Here is an 18,982-nt window from a genome sequence, read left to right as displayed (position 1 = left end):
CCAAGACTTCTGACAGTTGATCAAGAGCACACCAGGCCGGCTTGCAATGCTATTGGAACTTCATTTGCCATCTTAAATAATAGACAAAGTGTTTCTCATTTTTGAATTATACATTTAAACATTGATGAGAGTTTGATTCATTATAACGCTATGTTGGGAGTTTGATTCATTATAACGCTATGTTGGGAGTTTGATTCATTATAACGCTATATTGAGAGTATGATTCATTATAACGCTATATTGGGGGTTTTATTCGATATTACGTTGGGTAGGGAGTTTCGTTCGTTATGAAGGTATGTTGGGAGATTGGTTCTTTATAATATGTTAAAATGTATGATTTCATGTTACACATATGCTGACACCTGTGCTCAACCTTCCAAATATCACAAAAAATGACAATACCGCCGATTACTTTTTTTTCTTACTGTTCAGAGGACATCCATAAGGTATATTTGCATTAGGGTATTTTTTATTTTGTCGATTGTTCACAGCCAAATTGTTTTATAATTATCATCTATCATGTTATCAAGTTCATATTTCTCCATAAAGACACGCACATGCCGTTTTTGTTTTTTTGTTTTTTGTTGTTTTTTTTTTATATCGGGAGTTTGTCATATGTAACTGTTGCCAAGTAAAAAAACACCATGCGTTATTCTAATAATTACCTCCCCTAGACCGCACATTACTCCGTTCTTTAATGCTATGTATGAAATGTCCTAGACATTCGTGGTTTTTTTTATACTTTGTTATTTACAGTTGTACTACTTAGCAGAAATAGGGCGCATGATATGATATAGTGAAGAAATTTACTGATGGACTACTCTTCTTTTCATATTGTTTAAGTATCATTTTACTACCTTTATCGAAAAACAAATCTTTATATAGGTTGACTTGAAAATAACAACAGATCGAAGTTAGGAAAACATAAATAACAATATGTAAAAAATAATTATATCCTGTTACCACCTGTCATCACGCCTGTATCGTAAAGAGGACCTAATATTTCATTTAAACATACTAACACACTTATATTCATGTTCCACCTGGAAAAAGACAATTTCCCGTCTTAATATTTTTTTTTCATCCCTCGAACCCCTATGTTGTTGTTTTTTTCTGTCCGATATCTTTCACGGAAATCGTGATAGTAGGAACAGGATTCAATGACTATCGTGCCAATTACGATATTTAAACGCACGTTGTGGAAACAGGTCCTATTACTATCTAGAAAGAGAAAGTTCACTACAGCGAAATCTGAAACAATACATTTATAATACAGCTTGATTGGAAATCTTTCCAATTCCGTGCGTTGTAGGAAATGATTCATGTATATTGTAAGTGGCTAATGTAGAAGGGTAATTCATTCCTTACCCTACAGATTGAACATAATCGACACATTTTATTTTATTTTTGCACCATATTATGGTACCATTATATAATAAATTCTACGCTTGAATATTACTGAGTGGTGGCATTTGTCAAGGTTAAAATGGGTCAACGGATACACTTATGTGTTGACAATATTTTTAAGTCATAGATTTGTAACAAAACCTCTCTGTACAAGAGGCCATAGTGCATGTATCGCCCACCTGGATCTTAAAGCCTAGCAATGACATACATTTCCAAATTACATCTAAATCACTTAACCTCTTTGGTACCGCAAAACTAATGAGGACATTCTTATAGCTCTATTGATGCCCACTAAGAGTTTATAAAGTTATCGGATTGGGATCGTAACTGTTTCAAGCATCCAGAAATTAAGTCACCAAGAGGTGTGACATACCCAATGGTCAATTCGTGCACCATGAATGTGTTTATCTCTTCAAGCCAAGCAATTCTATATTATGGTCATGGGGTTGGGTATCTCAATTATTTCAAAGATATAACCCAGAAATTAACTCCAGTGGGTTAGAGCCACACCAACTTGCCCACTCTAACATTATTAATGTGTATAGTTATGAGGTAGGGATCTCAAATGTTTCCAAGATACAACCAATTCCCCCTATTGAGGTTTTCCCGCCCTGTCATAAGGGGCCAAGATCCACCATTTACATGAAATTTATATAAAATCTAATTATTCCAACAGGAGAAGTCAGATTTTTTTCAATGCTCTGCCTCCTCTATTGGGCCCCTCCCTACGCGCCGTTTATACAACATTGATTTCTTTCACCCAAATATCCTTCCGACCGAATCTGGACAAATTTGGACAAAATCCACTCTACAGGAGGAGTAGGATCTTTAAGGATTTACTTTATTCCCCATATTGGGGAACTTGGGCCCCGCCACTCACGGCGAAGTGGTGGGGGAGCGGGGCACCCTTTACATAAAATACGCTTCCCTTCTCTCATGGATTCTTTTTGCCAAATTTTGTCAAACTCCGCTCAGTCGTTCATGAAAAAGGTTGGACGGACGACGAACGGACGATGGACTACATGCCATGGCACAGTCTGACTAGTCCTTCGGACCAGATGAACCGAAAATAACGGATACGGATATGTGTGTACTTAAACACCACGTGCATGCAACGACGTTTTCCTGTGTACATAAACCAGTCAACTGTAACTAGCTGCCGATGTAACGGACCAGAAAATCAATGGTTTCGTCCACCTCGTACAATGAACTCTTCCATGTGGGTGACAGGGTTAGATCAAGGGAATTGGTCATGTACAATTAAAAATTTTGCAAAACATCTATGCACTAAAGTTGACACCTCGAGGAGATTGGATTTACCTTAGAGTTAAACAAGTCGCTTAACATACAACAACAAAAAAGAATGTAACTTAAACTGAGGAAGATTACATTATCACTGTTGAAGGTATATATTCACCCCCATCGAGTACCTCGGTCATTGGGTAAAAGTCACAGCTGATCTCAATCAACAGGTATGTAACCGGTGTACAACATTCAACCACAGGGTCACCAATGTCGTCTTCCAATGGATACAAGAAAGGGACTAGTAAACGAGCGATAGTCGTCGGCAAAGGTGCACAGAAAAACAGGAATGTAAGTGTTCAACAGAGTAACACACAACGTGCCCTGGCGACTGGTACCAATGCCTTACCGGACAAGAACGTTGCTAAGGAAACGTGTCATAATATCGGCTGTGACGAAAATGACAGCCTCAGTAGTGATACACTACTATGCCTGGAAGAAGTATACGATGACCCCATATGCACTCCCCGACCTTTGAGTCCAACAGATATGTGGGTGAGTTGGATCGGTAAAGTCATCGGTATACTTACTGGTGGTAATGATTACTGGTCCGAATCCATGAAGTCCCTATCTACAGCTTAGTAATCCTTTATTTACATCCTTTTGCAATTTTTTGCAGTCTTTGAATTTCTTCAATACTGTACTTTGTCATACATCATTTCTGAACCAGTCACAGTAGATCATGATAGTCCGCCCAGATATGGGGACATGTAAAGGCAATGTTTTGTTCATGAAACAGTGCATCAGAGAGTGGTGTTTGGCAGGTAGTCAAAGGTCAACGTCGTTTATTCTTTTGAGCTTAACAGCTCACCATTTGTTAGAACGAATAAATAAGATACAGACACTCTCACACCTCCGGAAGCGATGAATACAATTTGACTTGAAATTCGTGTTTATGTTGCTGTGATTATAAACATGGTCGGTCTCATTTCTGCTTTCTGATGACATTGCTACAGTCTGTGAACGCGCAAAGAACACAAGTGATTGGTTTAGAAATATTTAGGAGATTTACGGAAATCTGCTTTCAAAATATCTATATCAGGGGAAGACATATATATAGAACACAACACAAGCCTCCCTTCTCGAGAAACGCTGTCATATGCTTCTGTGTTATATATCATTTGTCTTCAATACCTATCGATTTAAAAAAGCTATGCTTTAATCTAGCAACTAAACCCTTTCTTTTGTGCAGAAGACACGTAAAAATGTCCGGAGCTATAGTTAACGAACCCGCCAACAATATACACACCACACTTTCTGTGCTGTCAAAGAAGCCAATTTTTTGCATTTTTTAAAGTCTCCCTGCTTTATCGGCGAGCAAGAGGGACATAAATCTGTTATATATCCAAAAACATATATTATATTTACAATTTCTCGTGAAAGTATTGACTGTGTTTAGACATTCCCAGACAGTTTGGGGATGTAATCGTATAAAATAACATCCTCGCTGTTAATAAACCAACTACAACAATCTGTGCATCCCAGCCAAGTCCTCTCTATAGGCCGCCGTTAATAGTTATAGAACAATGATATTCACCTTTCAACAAATTTAAGGCGTAACAGTTATCCTGTAAGTTGTCATTGGATATGTTCCTGGTTAAAATTTAACGCCCACAATTTGGTGTATTTTTATGAACACCAAGGAGATTTTTTTTACAAAAAAAGAACACTTGTCGGGTTTTGTGAATACTTACCAGGAATGGTGTGTAGGTGATGTTGATCACTCACTTTTTTTCCTGGTCGGTAAGTAACCTGAGGTAAATGTAGCTTATACTTAGTGGATATAGGTTCAAAAGGTGTTCTTGGTTTGGAAGGAAATTCCGGATGGCGGGTACCTTTCCTGGAGGTTATTTTGAGACATAAATGCGAAATCGAGCATTTTCCAACAGTTTTAAAATAAAATATATCAGATTTACGCTGGGATTCATGCGAGTTAAAATGTTTTAGCCACAATTTTTCCTAATGCCATAGATCTATTTCAATCTAAAACGAAGACTGCAATAACTCCATTATACAGTCCGCGGTATCCCGTCTCGTTATTGTGTCGTGGCATTCCTTACGCATATTGGATTCAAACTAATAACCAGATTCACAGGAAAATAACTTTTCAGTGATAGCCCTTCTGTTGTTTCCATCGGTTTATGATGTCAGACGATCTTGATCCAAACTTTAACACAAAGCTATAACACATTTTTTTTTTAATTATTCTCCAAAAAGTAACTTTAAAATATCTACTTCTTAGTAACCTCCTTCAACAAGCTGAAGACTGTCATTTCGATGGTACATGCAAATAGCCATTGGAGAGAATAGTAACAAAAAATAGACGAAAGACTTGATTTGACTTAATTTCGTAAGTGTCGTCTTTAATGTGTCATGTGGTAGGTGGTTCCTATCTGTTATAGTTCGCGGAAAGAATTGGTGGTTTCTAATTTGTGTTTTACATATGTAGGTGCTTGGAAACAGCAGGCATAAGCATATCTAATCAGCCACAAGCTCAAAGGATCTCCATCGATCAAGGTTACAAGGTCAAAGTTCATACTTAAGCATTGTTGTACCTCGACTCTGATCGATACACTGCGATGACTTATGCTGTTGTCATGTATGCCGATTTTGTATGGAAATCTGATTAGTGATTTGAATCATTTATATGTCCCTGCGTCTCCGAATGCTCCCGAATTTGGACGGAATACTGGCTGACCTTTTAGATAAACACCACGTTCCGAATGCGCCCGTGTTCGGAATCGAGATTGCGATTACGTGAGCACGCCAACGGCCAATCGCATTATCCGCCGATACGACGATATGGGTCGACAAGCAAAGAAGAGATCAAAACGAGAAGATGAAAAGGTGTTTATGAATTAATGACGTACGAATTTATTTGTTATGATTGTTGTTGCGTCGGTTTTTTGCAATCAGACCCAGGCGTGCGCCTTTCACGAGTTGCACTAAATCGAATTCAATCATGACTGATGGGCGATGATGAAACCGAGACGATTGTGTAGTATGTAACCCCTCATTCAGAGCAGACATATATAATGTGTTATATATGTCTCCATTCAGAGGCATCGTTTTATGCCTCTGTACTTCCACTTTTGAGTTTGGCTATTTTCGTCTCAACTCCACCACAGCGATCACCCCTAACCCTTTTTCACTAACTAGTCAACTGTTTAGCTGACATAGTTCTGCAATACGCGAAAACTTACAAGTAGACACATCTAGACTATTTGCTAATCACCCCGTCCTCAATCACTTACCTCCCAAAATCCATTCCCTAGATGTCACTCTTTAATCAAGATGGGGACGTAACCAGATAATAACAGGAGTGGCATATACATTTAAGGAAACAATCAACCAGGAATGAGATAATGATTGACATAGCCATATGTGACTATTTTACTCAACTTTATCGTTTTTTCTTTGTTCAAGTCAACCAGTTGGGGTATTTCAGCAGATCTGCTTTGACCATAAAAGCCTTCATGATATTGACTCTCGGTTAACAAATCTCTGCAGACAAATGCATGGTCTGGAATAACAAACTGGAAGTGAAAGAGCTAATTGGCTTGCATTGTATAAAACAAATTTTAGAGAAAACAAGATAATTTGACTTGTTACCAAAATCTGGATTTAAAATGAGGACAAAAATATAAACAAGATCAGGAAATTACTTATTGATGATCTGTATCTGATACATGTTGTTCACCAAATATCTGATAATTTTATTTCAAAAATGAATTATACTGCCACCCAAATATATTTTGCAAATTAATTTGTTTTAAAAACTAACAGTACCCTGTAAAGTCAGATTGCTCAAAAAAGGAGAGGGGGAGGAATGGGCTTGATGTTTTCAGGTTGAACAGTGTCAAGAATATACGAGAATATGGGTTTAGCTTGCCAAACATAAAATTATATAACCTGGTAAATTTGATGTTTTCAATATGACTCTAATATTTATGATAAAGATTCCTGAAGGGTTTAATTTATTGCAGTAAAGTAGTCAAAACAAACACGTAAGCAACTGAAACATTATTGACCAGTTTTGAGATTGATTTTGGTTATTTTTCTTTGCCCAGATAATTTTTCATATATTTTCTATGAATGTGGATTATCTTAGTTGAGGATCTAGAAATCTACATTTTAAATATTTAAGTGGTATATCAGAATATCATATATCACTGTGTTTAACATATTAAATTTGGGAAACATTGCTGAATTATAGCCTTATAAAGTATATCAATATATGAAAAGATCACAGGCACTCGAGGCCAGGATATTATTTTTTAAACATTGATTTTTGTTTTAGCACTCATGACTGACGTTATTTAAACGAAATATCAGCAGAATTCAAGTTTATGTGCCGGTTGACAAATCCGAGGCCCACGGTCATTAAAAGTGTATTTTTAATGACCGTGGACCTCGGATTTGTCAACCGGCACATCAACTTGAATTCTGCTGATATTTCGTTTAAATAACGTCAGTCATGACTGCGAAAACAAAAATCAATGTTTAAAAAATAATATCCTGGCCTCGAGTGCCTGTGGAAAAGATCACAAGTATGGTATACCTTTGGCATACCTTAAATTTCAAGAACACTGCAATCTGTTCATAATGAATTGGTGTACTGATTTATTTTGAACAGAAGATGACAAGTACCATCACATTGAAATTGCACTCATATTACACCCCTGTAGGATTACAGTTATCACACAATTAAAAATTGAAAATTGGGTATTACACTAAAGAGAGATGTATCCTATATGGACAGAGGAGTATGTGAAGGTGGTTTAGTGGTACCTTCACCAAAGCTTCAGTGATTTGATTCCCGAAATGGACATGAAAATTAAATTTAGGGTCACTTGTCTGGCCTCTGGTTTTCACAGGACCCTTGATCTGCTTATCTCTGTGCCAACGAGTGGTTAATATAAGCTGGAGAAACTTATTTTACAATTATTGTTATAGGTGGTAGAAAAATGCATTGCCTCGGAGTCAAAAAATGGAGTGAGCATATTACGGGATGATAATTGAGTATTTATTCGTACACTTTTTCTGTCCAACCACAGCAATAGATATGGTTGAGCAAATTGCCACCAATGGACTTACTGCAGAATAGAACATGATATATATTTTGATCATCAGAATTTTATAACAAGACCCACAGTGTTTTTGTTAGGCTTACTTACAGCATGGCTCTGTTTGGCACTACTTAAGGCAGTGCTTTTATATCTTGTTTCAGTTTGTTTCCTGTGACAACTGTATTTCTTGTAACAGCCATGTTTTCTGTAACAATTACATTTCTTGTTTAAGCCGTTTTCTCTGGTATATGTGGCTGTGTATAAGAACTTTCATTTTATATATGGTTACTGTTACAGCTGTAGTTCTTGTTTTTTTCTCCTGTGACACTGTAAAGTAACCATCATTGCTCTAATTGTTGTTGTTATAGGCCCCAGATGGATCCCACCTGTCCTTGGTGGTGGGGAATGAGCCAGACACCTCGGTTCTATATAGCCAGATTTCCAGTTTGACCACAGATCACCAGATTCTCACTTGCACTCAGGAGGATGCCTTTGAGATGTGTAACAACAGAAGTTATCTCCTGATATGGCTCCTGATGACCATGCCTGCAGGACAAGATATTCTTAGTCTTACTACATCAATCAGGTAAAACCATATCAATATGGTACAAGCCATGTTTCCTGTAACAATTACATTACATTGACACGTTTTGTTGTCTTCACTCAGGTTTGGATATCCTTGGTTCTTCTGATTGTGAAGTTAACTCCAACTATTCATGGTAGGTCTTTCTGAAGTTTACACTTTAAGGGATGTTGTGTCTTCACCACTGTTTTTAACTTTGAAGATAGTAATATGATTGTGGTTTTTGTTGTGGAGAACTTCTCATTTATGGGTATTTCTCCACTATACTGCTTTGGATACACATATACACAATGACATGTTTCAGGTTTTCAGCGACATGACACCACTGCTAAACATGATAACTACACTTAAAACGCTGATCAAACTGTCACTCTTGTTGTGTATTTCACAATTATTTTGTAGGAATCATTTTGAAAACTTTCTGTTACCCTGGAAACATACAGGTAAAACATACAGACCTTACTGTTTCTAGAAAATTTCTAAGGTTAATTCAAAGCAACTTCCAAAAATTTCTACACTTGTCTTATACTTGTCATGCATTTTGATACCTAGAATTAATGTCTGTCTTTGGATGATTTTTTGTTGCCATGAAAACAGATTTTTAGACAAAAAATGTTTATTTTCCAGAACAGAAATCCCAAAGCAATCAAGGACATTATGATTAGCAGAATTTTGTTACACAACTGTTCAATGAAAACCTCTAGTATTATATTTTCTGTGAATTATTTGAACATTGAATAATATTTAAGTGTACAGTTTTATCATCTCTTGGTGGAAATATCTTGTAACCAGATAATTTTCAGCTTGATACTATTAACTTTTCTGTGAATTATTTGAACATTGAATAACCTTTCATTATAATACATGTACAGTTTATTATCTTTTGGTGGAAATATCTTGTAACCAGATAATTTTCAGCTTGATACTCCGCTGATATCGTATTATGTATAGATAATATTACTTCTACATCGTCACCTTTACTCACTTCACTTTTTATATAAATAGGTATGCAAGTAAGTGCAACAGAGGAACCGTGTTAATTGGTGTTTCCACCAGCCCTTCTGCAGGTAAGTTTACTACTGCATAAAATCATATGTTTCTTGATTTGTCTTCTGAATACCTCTGTTAGTGAACAAGTAAATTTTGTCTAAGTTGCTTCGGCTGTCTCCCATTTTTCCCTCTTTTTAAAATAAAATGGACAGAGGAAGGTTGTTAGAATGATAATAGTTTATTTCAGATGAATTTACATGTATTTAACCTGTGGCTACATGTGCCACTAGCCTATGTTAGAAGCTGATATGGTAGGAAATGGTAATAATTTCATTGAGAATTGAAAAGATAATTCAGGATTTACATATTCTTACTTAATATCAATATGATACTGAAAATAACCAGAAAACATTTTTCTTTGTGATTTATTATGTATTTAATTTATCGAAAATTAAAGTTGATTCAAATATTACATTTTCTTTTATACATGACATGTCTAGATTAGTAAAAAATCTTTAGTTAAGAAATGATGTTGAGAGAATATCAAGTAATATGCATTTTTGTTTATATATGTGAAAAAAAAACTTCATGTGAATTAATCAGTTAAGAATTTGAAAGTATTCACATCATTAGTTAACCCCTACAACTCAACCTTGCATTCAAATTCCAGCTTTGTTACTACGGATGCGTTGATTGGTTAAAATTGAGGTGTTATTTGAACTGTTCTTTACTTAACCACTGTACATATTGTACTATATCTAATTGACTTTCTAATCAATTGATTTCCCTTTTTTATGTCATCTCTGTGTTTATTGGTTGGGACTTACAGGAGTCACATAATCAATTAACTGTAGGATATATGGTAAAGAGGTGGGGCATTACAAAGGAATGGTACAGGTCATATACAGGTACATTCATATAAAAACAATGATGTCAGTAGGACTGAAACTAAAAGATGTAATGTCTTTGCATAAGTGGAGGGGGCGGGGTTCCAGATATCCATAGGATGACAGTTCTAGGTTTTGTCTTGGTGCTGATCATACCATTGGTGAGACCTTCCTCAAATATGATGACTTTTGACTTGACATGATGTGATATTTACACAACTTGTGATTATCTTAACCATTAAATCACATGTACATTAATGCCAAGTTGTACTATAATACTTGCAGTTGACTTAAGACTTCATGGCATAGATGAGGTAGTCATCCAACCAGTATCCACACTGACCATCAGGCAGAAGTACTCTAAATGGACATCAGTGGAGCTGGTGGCAGGTATAGGCACAGGATGAAGACATAAATACATTTCATTATAGTTTATAGATTGAATTATCCTAAATGTATTCATAAGTTTGTTTATAAAATACATCTACATTATTGAAAAGAATTGCTCCTTCATAAAATACATCTACATTATTGAAAAGAATTGCTCCTGTTATCATTCACTAAATAATTTCTTCTGATTAACTAAAAGATAAAGAATCATGATATTTGTGTTCCTGGTATGAAGCCCAACAACAAAAACCCAAAAACCTTCTGATCAGCCAAAAGCTCTTTCTTTACTTTTAACTTTTTACTGATGGGATATAATCAAACAAAGTTTGCTCAATGTGATGATCTTGACCAAAAAAAGGCTTTACCATTTCATAACTGGTATTGACTGAATTAAGCCATCCACAACAGGATACATCAATTTTAGTTTGATAATGTTTACCTTGTTGTGTAAGCATGCAAGTTTCAAACTTTGTTAAAAAGGTTTGATATACATTGTAGAAATACTTTAAATGTCACTGATGTATTTGTGAAAACATTGAATACCAGGTGAGCAGTGCAAACCCAAAGGACCTCTTGTGCTGGTCACCTTGATTATGGTTTCTATGAACAATACTTATTTTAAACTACCAGTGGAATTGAGCTGAAACTTGCCTGAAATGATTCTGAGATCGTCTTGACCAATTGTTTTTATTTTTTGGGTCATCAGCAATCCAATAGTTGTATGGCTGCATTTTTGAAAAACACATCTTAAACTTCAAAATTCCACTGATTCCATTGAGCTGAAGTTTTGTGGAAATGTTGAGAAACAGAAAGGAGGAATGTTTTTTTTTCTTTTTTTTTTTCCTTTAATGCTAAAATATTTATGATTATTTTAATAATTTGATAACTACTGCTACTGCTAAATTTATTGTCAGATTACTGTTAAGGCTCAGGGGCCTCTTGCCATCAATTCTTCAATTCATCCCATGAGGTATTATGCCAGCATTCAATGGAAAATACTCACCAGAGTCACACCACAGTATTGAGGGTTACTATGTATTACAATTTTCAATATACTTTTGCATTTATAGAAGAATTAATATTTGTACACATATTCTTGTTACAGAAGAATCAGACAGTCTGAAAGATCTGGACAGCCATATCATCTCCTTGCCAGCGACCCCTGCTACACCTTTGACCCCTATGTCCCCTGACACTCCAGCTACACCTGCAACTCCAGCCTCTGTCTCTGATGATAGTTCACACTTCAGGTATCACAGTTGTCGCACATTTTAGACATCAGACAACTTAGTTATTGTTGTCTTTACAGATTCTGTGTTTTGATCGTATCAAGGATTTAATGAAAAAAAATTAAAGATAGATACAGTTAAATAGATAACTATTAAAATCTTATGGTTATCAATGATATCTGGTTCCAAGACATACATCTACTTGCTGACTTTTTTTTTCTTAAGCTGAAGTAGTTAAGGTATAAAACTTTTTTTGTTTTCTTTTTCATTTTATCTGCCAGCCTATCTCTGGACAGTGGCATTGATTCTTTGGTGTCCACACCTCAAATGACCCCGGAACAGGTTAGCTGTGCACTGTCAGGACTAACCAATCTACAGGCACCAATCAGCAAACCTAGGCAGCACTCCATTGTTGCTGACCACACCACAAAAGAAAAACTGAGGAGGTTAATATAGAGTTCTAACAAATCATTTCAGGAAATAATCACTGGTCATCATAATTGATACAAATATGAGTTCGTTCTGTTTTCTGATAGAGTAATTTGCCTTATCAGATCCAAAGAGGATACTAAGCTGGTACCATAGGGAATTAGGAATGGATTCTTGTCATCTGTAAACCATTTTCTTTGCATTCACTTGGCTATGCAATCTTTTGCTAAGTCTGTGATCTGTTGAACTTTATGCCAGGAGACAAGTTCTTACAAAGTAATAGAGAAAATTTTGCAATTGTTTTACAAAATCTATTGGCAAACCAAATATTAGAAGGGCATTTAATAACATTGTTCAGATCACTGAACAAGCTGAAGAGTAGAAAATCCAAGAGGTACAATGTATATATTTAGTCAATAATGATGTGCTATGGCTTTCTTTGTATTGTAAAAATAAGCAGCCTTGCATTTTTAATAGCTCTAAAATAACTCCTTCTTGAGAACTGAAATGTGTTAACTACAGCTTCCTGGCATGGAGTGCTATAACTTTAAGAAATTAATTGCCATCAACGTTTGGGTTCAGAGGAGCCATATCTTTTAGAAATATGCAAATGCCTCGCAAAGTTCTGAAAGCTAAGAACCAACCAGGTAATTTTTGGTAGTGCTTCTCTTGAACCAAGTGAGCACTTTTAAGCTCTCAGTTCAAGATTTCCATCAAAAGAAAAGATGCGGATATCTACTTGAATAAAAGAATAAAATGAAAAAATGAAAGGAAGACAAAACAATTGCTTCAGTAACAGACATCCTATTAAATTATTATTAGGTAAAATTCCAAAAATACTGATGTACATTCATGTGAGTTTGGCACTTTTTAAGTGCCAAAATTATTCCTATTTTGCAAATTAGGCATGACACATTTATAAGATATATAAGACACTGAATCCTGACCTACTATGTATTAATAGCTGCCATGAAATCTCAGAGATTATAAGATGTACAAGTATATTGATATATCTATATTTATAGAGAACGTATCAAAGACAGTTGTGACCAGCTGCGGGTCCTGCTCCCTTATATCAGGGGCCGCAAAACTGACATGGCATCCATCCTGGAAATGTGTGTTGACTACCTTAAAATAGTAAATGCAGCTCTACCACAGCAATTCCAATCACAGGTATATATAAACAGTGATATTCTTGGCCAGAACATACCAGGATACCATTGAAGGTTTACATGTATTCAAGCAGCATAGTTGGTGTGAAGAATTTGTTGTGAGCTGGTCTGTAATGGGTATCTGCAGGAGAATGCTTTCTTCCTTATATGTACCTATAGAGCATTAAATCTTTCATTATGTTGTATCACACTTGCAATGTCTGTTACTCCAACTGTATGATCATAATCAATGTACATAATATATTTTCTTTCTGAGCTTTCCCAGATCTGTACCTTGTTTTGAAACATTAAGATCAAGTCAGTACACCGATCAGGTGATGTCACAAATAAACTGTTGATAGTAACAATGTTCAATCCATTGAAGTGTTTTAAATTGTTGATGAAACAAGTTGATTTCTGCATGATGTTCCAATTATTTATTTGGAAAAGCAGGAAAAGTGGAGAACCAAACCATCACCACTGAATTGTTGAAGACAAGATTTAAGATGTGACAGTACTTATTATGAAAAACATATAAGTTGAAAAAACAAAACAAATTTTTCTTGAGACAAAATTTTTTTTTGTAATATAGATACTGGAGACTGCGATTGTACATTATTATCATCAATGTCAATACATTTTGCATTTATTTTGCAATAATCCCAGAGGGCAAATATAACCTCTGGTTCCATGTAGGCTTGGGGAACAGTATGGGCTTACTATGACGGAACAATTTCACCTGAAATTGTGGTCTCCCTTTATAGACTCATTGCCAGATACCGAGTAATTAAGATAAATATGGTTTCATCTTTGATGTCATTTATAGCTGTTACAGAGATTTCAAATCCTAATCACTGCTGATGTTGTAGATTGTTGATGTGCTAAGTAAGGACACCACATCCACAGTTGGACGACCAAGAGGATCAACTTCAAAAAAAAACAAACGGGGTTCCCAGTTTTCAGAATCTCCCTCTGCAAACTTGGTATCATCCACTGTCGAGTCAGATAAGTAAGCATTAAATTTGAATTTTCTTGAAAGCCTGCCAATCTGGATAGTTTTGTCACTGGGTATTTATTTATACTTACTATATGTTGTATTAGGTATCCAGGTAAGGGGGTAGCTAGGATAGATTGCCTACTATCAGATTGGCTTTAGTTACGGTTTTATCGTATAGAAATATATTTGGTGTCTTTTTATTGGAAGATGGTGGACAATTTCTAACAGAGCTGCTCATTTAAATTTCTTCATGGTGTAAATTCATAATGGTTCTTTGTTACATACTACAAATAATAATTATTTATATCTTTGATACATTAATTATTTGATATTTCCTGTTCAGTAGTTACACAATGTTATATAGTGTATTCTGTTAAATACCTAGTGTTTTCAATGCTCTGTCTTGTTTCACAGTATATTTATTGATTTTATATACAAACATTGCTTGAGCAATAGAATATATTTCACAGAACTGGATTTGATAGTTCTACACCAAAAACAGAAGCAGGATCATTTAACTTTTCAATTGGAGAAACAGAAGCCAGCATACTGAAGCGAGGTGAGATTTTGGCCTTGTTACAGTGAAGGGCCATCATGTTGTTTATATATCAGCATTAGTTAAAAAGTTTTGTTTGGTTCGGTTTCTCAGAAAGTATTATATTATAGCAGTATGTATCTTGATTCATCTAATTAAAGTGTTTAATTACTTCATTGGGTGTACAACTGATATTAAGACAAGATGGATATTTGCATTCATAAAGTCCAATTTTTGGATAAAAAATATCAAATTTTGATGGAGTTTGGTAATTGGTAATTGTGGAGATAAGGAAAAAAAATATTGCACTAAATGATTTAAAACTGGACTGGTGTTTTGCTCATTTAATTGTAATCATTAGGGGAAATATTTTGTACATGTATACATTTGACATTTTCATGGCATTATGGATTTGTACCCTGCTGAAACAATCAGTGTGTAATTGAATTCTGAGGAGTAGAATTCAAATCTCACATAACGTAGAGATGCAAATAATGTTTCATATACAATCATGAAAGTTGGTGAATTTTGAGAAATTGCAATGCGGGGGGAGGGCTGAATGAGGGAAAGGGTCCCTTTCTAGGTTTTTACTGATATGTGCTTTCATCAATTTCTTAGATTTTAAAGTTGAAAGAACAAATTTTGCTTACTCGCTCCTATTTCAGTATATCATTTCCATATCTAAATAACAGGATCAATAAACAATAATACAAAGGATATTACATTTGGTAACAAGTTTAACATCAGTTTCTGAAGAAAATGAAATTGGTATGACATAAGATTATTCAAAATTTTTTGTCTGCAAATACAGTTTTTCAGATTGTTTACTTACTTATTAAGTAATAGGTGGTTTAATCACCTGTATGAAATTTGTTAAATTGGTTTTAAATGTGAGCGAAATCATCATCAGAAAATGTTTATTTTCAGAGTTACCAAAGACATTACATGAATCAAAACCAAACAAGAAGTTTTGCCTTCAGCCTCTATCTGACCTTCAGAGTGTGTGTGCATCCCCTATCCAGGCTCTCCCTTCCTTTGAAAACATCAGGATTTCCCGACAGGAAAGCACCAGTCTAGGTAGGAACCTCTTTAACTTAATCATTTGTTTAGGGTCAGGTTTATGAATTATGCCGTCATTTTATGTATGATAAAATTACTGTACTTTTTTCTACAAGTGGATGATTCTTTCTAGATGAAACCAAACATGGTTTTGTGGTAAATTGAAGTAAATGTATGCCTATATCTGTACATGGTATAAATACAGTAAACCTTCGGTCAGTTCAAACAAAATGAATAAAATATTTTTAAACCTGAACCGTTTTGAAATTATGCTTGTGAAAATAAATTAGAGTTTGAGCTATCGGGGTCGGCATTGCCTACAATCAAAGTGTCTGAAAGTGTCTTAGCAGGGTAGGAAACTACTGGATGGAAATGGCATTACAATGGGAGTTGACGAAGAAACAAGCCTATAAAATACATGTTTCTGCTTGTGTATTGGCTGAAGTTAAAATTAACATATCAGTATGGGGAGAGTGGATTGCGACTAAATATGACTAGGGGTAATTGTTTGTTAAAACCTTTAATCTTACAATTATTGGGACAGTCAAAACATGATTATCTTTTCAAAATGTAAAGTGAAATAATGATGTTATTTGACATCTGGTGGTCCATATATATTTACCGATCGCCTAGCTTTGAATACAATGTTGGGGCCTCGAGTTGTGTCAGCTGATGATCAAATGATGAAATCAGCTCTGCTCTTGGAGTAACTGTCAGTGTTGCTTTTCATATGATTATGTGACCTGTTTTCCACTTCATTAAAGTGACCTGCCTTCATGCTAGATCAGTGACCTTGACCTCCCTATTTGTAGTACCCTGCGGTAATATGTTTATTGTAACTCCTCATTAATCAGGGTACATGACACTTCATACTTATCTATTGTAACAATATTTTAGATGTGAGTTAAATGTAAAATATTCTCTCTTCTGATTAATGGAAAGAAAAACTTTGTGGTTTTCTTTTCCAGATCAGTCAAACAGCACGTTTCCGTACCAGTCCATGCAGATGCCACACACCTCCACTCTCTATGACTATGATTCAACAGTTGGGGGGCGTGTCCTCAACACATCACATGACCCTTTTTCATCTGCAACATTTTTTAATCCTCCCATGTCGACAAAACAAACTGGTGTTGATCGAAATGACACATTTGGACTTTTTCTTGACACCCAATCATTATATCAATACTATGGAAACAGTAACATAACGGCTACCTATAATGTCAGCCGTAGCTCGACACCAGATTATGTCAATCCCAATGCCGTTCTCTCTGTGTCCTACCATGATAAACTAAAGTTGGAGGCACAGAAATATGATGATCAGGTTAATCTAGTCACATCTGCCAACATTTCACCCAGTCTGCCTTCCACAAACATCATCTCTGTGGCCAAATAACAGAGAGCCTTAATGTGGTCGCTGCAACAGAGAAAGCACCAAAAGAACAAATGTATATGTTGTTGTCTAAAAGTACACAAACTTGGCATTTATGTAACGCTTTCAAGGAAACCTATGAACTCTGTATGTTATGTTTGCAATCTGAACAAGCAAACTTTACCTATTTTTCTGATGAGAGGAACATTTTGTGTTATTTCCTGTGTCCATCCCGTCCTCTAGATTCATTCCTTGTTCAAACTCACTGTTCTATCTTTAGAACCTCGCAATAGATAGGGTTCATGTTACCATTATGATGTCATAACATCAAGAAGGGCTGAATGTCATATTAAGATACTTATCAGTCAAGGTTAAAGAATCAGAGGTCATATTTGGCAATATTTTCAAATTCTTCAAATAATGATACAGTATAGGCCTTGGAGTGGGGTCATCTATGTCTCAGACATTTTCTTATTTGGTAAGTCATTTCAATGAAGATCAGCTTAGAGGTCTGTACTTGTTGTATTAGAACAAATGAATCTGATATGTGATTGATTTCAAAAGACAGCACGCAAGCTGTGCCTTATATTACCATGATGACTGTGTTGTTTTCAATAATAACAAGTTGTTTGTGTTTATTTGGTGGAAGAACATCCAAGCAGAATGGGTGTGTGGTTTACAATGAGAATAAAGAGGTTTTTTGCCTATTCTTTACTCATGACTACAAAACAAATCATGATTTGAGCAGATGATTATCACACTTTCTATTTTAGTTATGTTTTAAGACATCATAAATAGGATATAGATTTCACTAGATTTTGCTAGCAAGGTTTACTTTGGTATTTTTCTTTATTTATGAACTTCATAAAATTCCTAGTCGGTGTATATTTGTAAGGTTTTGAGAGATATATTTATTTTTGTTATTTTTTAAAATGTTATTGGTCTTATACAAAATGTTTCTGTTTACATACCATTGTTGTTGTTATTGATTATACAGTATATTTTTGTCTATACCTTGAATTGTTGTTGCTGATAGCAGTAAAAGTCAAAGGGTGTAGCATTTAAAGGTTAATATTTTGTATGTAAATTAATGAGAAGTGCTGTCCTCTTGTATGTTCAAGCAACACAAAGAAATATATATATATAGTACATGTTTATATTATAATAGGGCAGTTCAGAAAACATGGCAATTGTCCAAGTGTCCCAACAGATGTTCTGGTATACAGGCAGTTGCACTGGTACCAGAACAATTGATGAGTTTTCCAGGAATCCAGGCAATTACACAGGTCTCAGAATAGTTGTTGAGTTGTCAAGGTATCCAGGCAATTACACAGGTATCAGAATAGTTGTTGAGTTGTCAAGGTATCCAGGCAATTACACAGGTCTCAGAATAGTTGTTGAGTTGTCAATGTATCCAGGCAATTACACAGGTCTCATAATAGTTGTTGAGTTGTCAAGGTAATCAGGCAATTACACAGGTCTCATAATAGTTGTTGAGTTGTCAAGGTATCCAGGCAATTACACAGGTATCAGAATAGTTGTTGAGTTGTCAATGTATCCAGGCAATTACACAGGTATCAGA

At 35.3% G+C, this 18,982-nt stretch overlaps 1 protein-coding gene across 1 annotated transcript; it reads left to right on the top strand.

Moving 5' to 3' along the window:
• Positions 1–5,511: 5,511 nt before the first annotated feature.
• On the top strand, positions 5,512–17,424 carry LOC132546408 (uncharacterized). Its single transcript, XM_060210121.1, has 11 exons — positions 5,512–5,556; positions 8,147–8,364; positions 9,367–9,428; positions 10,524–10,628; positions 11,734–11,878; positions 12,139–12,303; positions 13,312–13,459; positions 14,307–14,446; positions 14,905–14,993; positions 15,897–16,046; positions 16,997–17,424. The coding sequence occupies exons 1-11, from the start codon at positions 5,512–5,514 to the stop codon at positions 17,422–17,424; spliced, it is 1,695 nt and encodes a 564-aa protein (XP_060066104.1).
• Positions 17,425–18,982: the final 1,558 nt, after the last annotated feature.

The sequence above is a fragment of the Ylistrum balloti genome, unplaced genomic scaffold (genome assembly GCF_031769215.1).
Source record: "Ylistrum balloti isolate Yb309-2 unplaced genomic scaffold, AGI_CSIRO_Ybal_v1 Utg369888, whole genome shotgun sequence".
In the NCBI taxonomy this organism is placed as follows: domain Eukaryota; kingdom Metazoa; phylum Mollusca; class Bivalvia; order Pectinida; family Pectinidae; genus Ylistrum; species Ylistrum balloti.
Note: the sequence above shows the minus strand (reverse complement) of the source record. Positions and strands in the feature narration are given on the sequence as shown.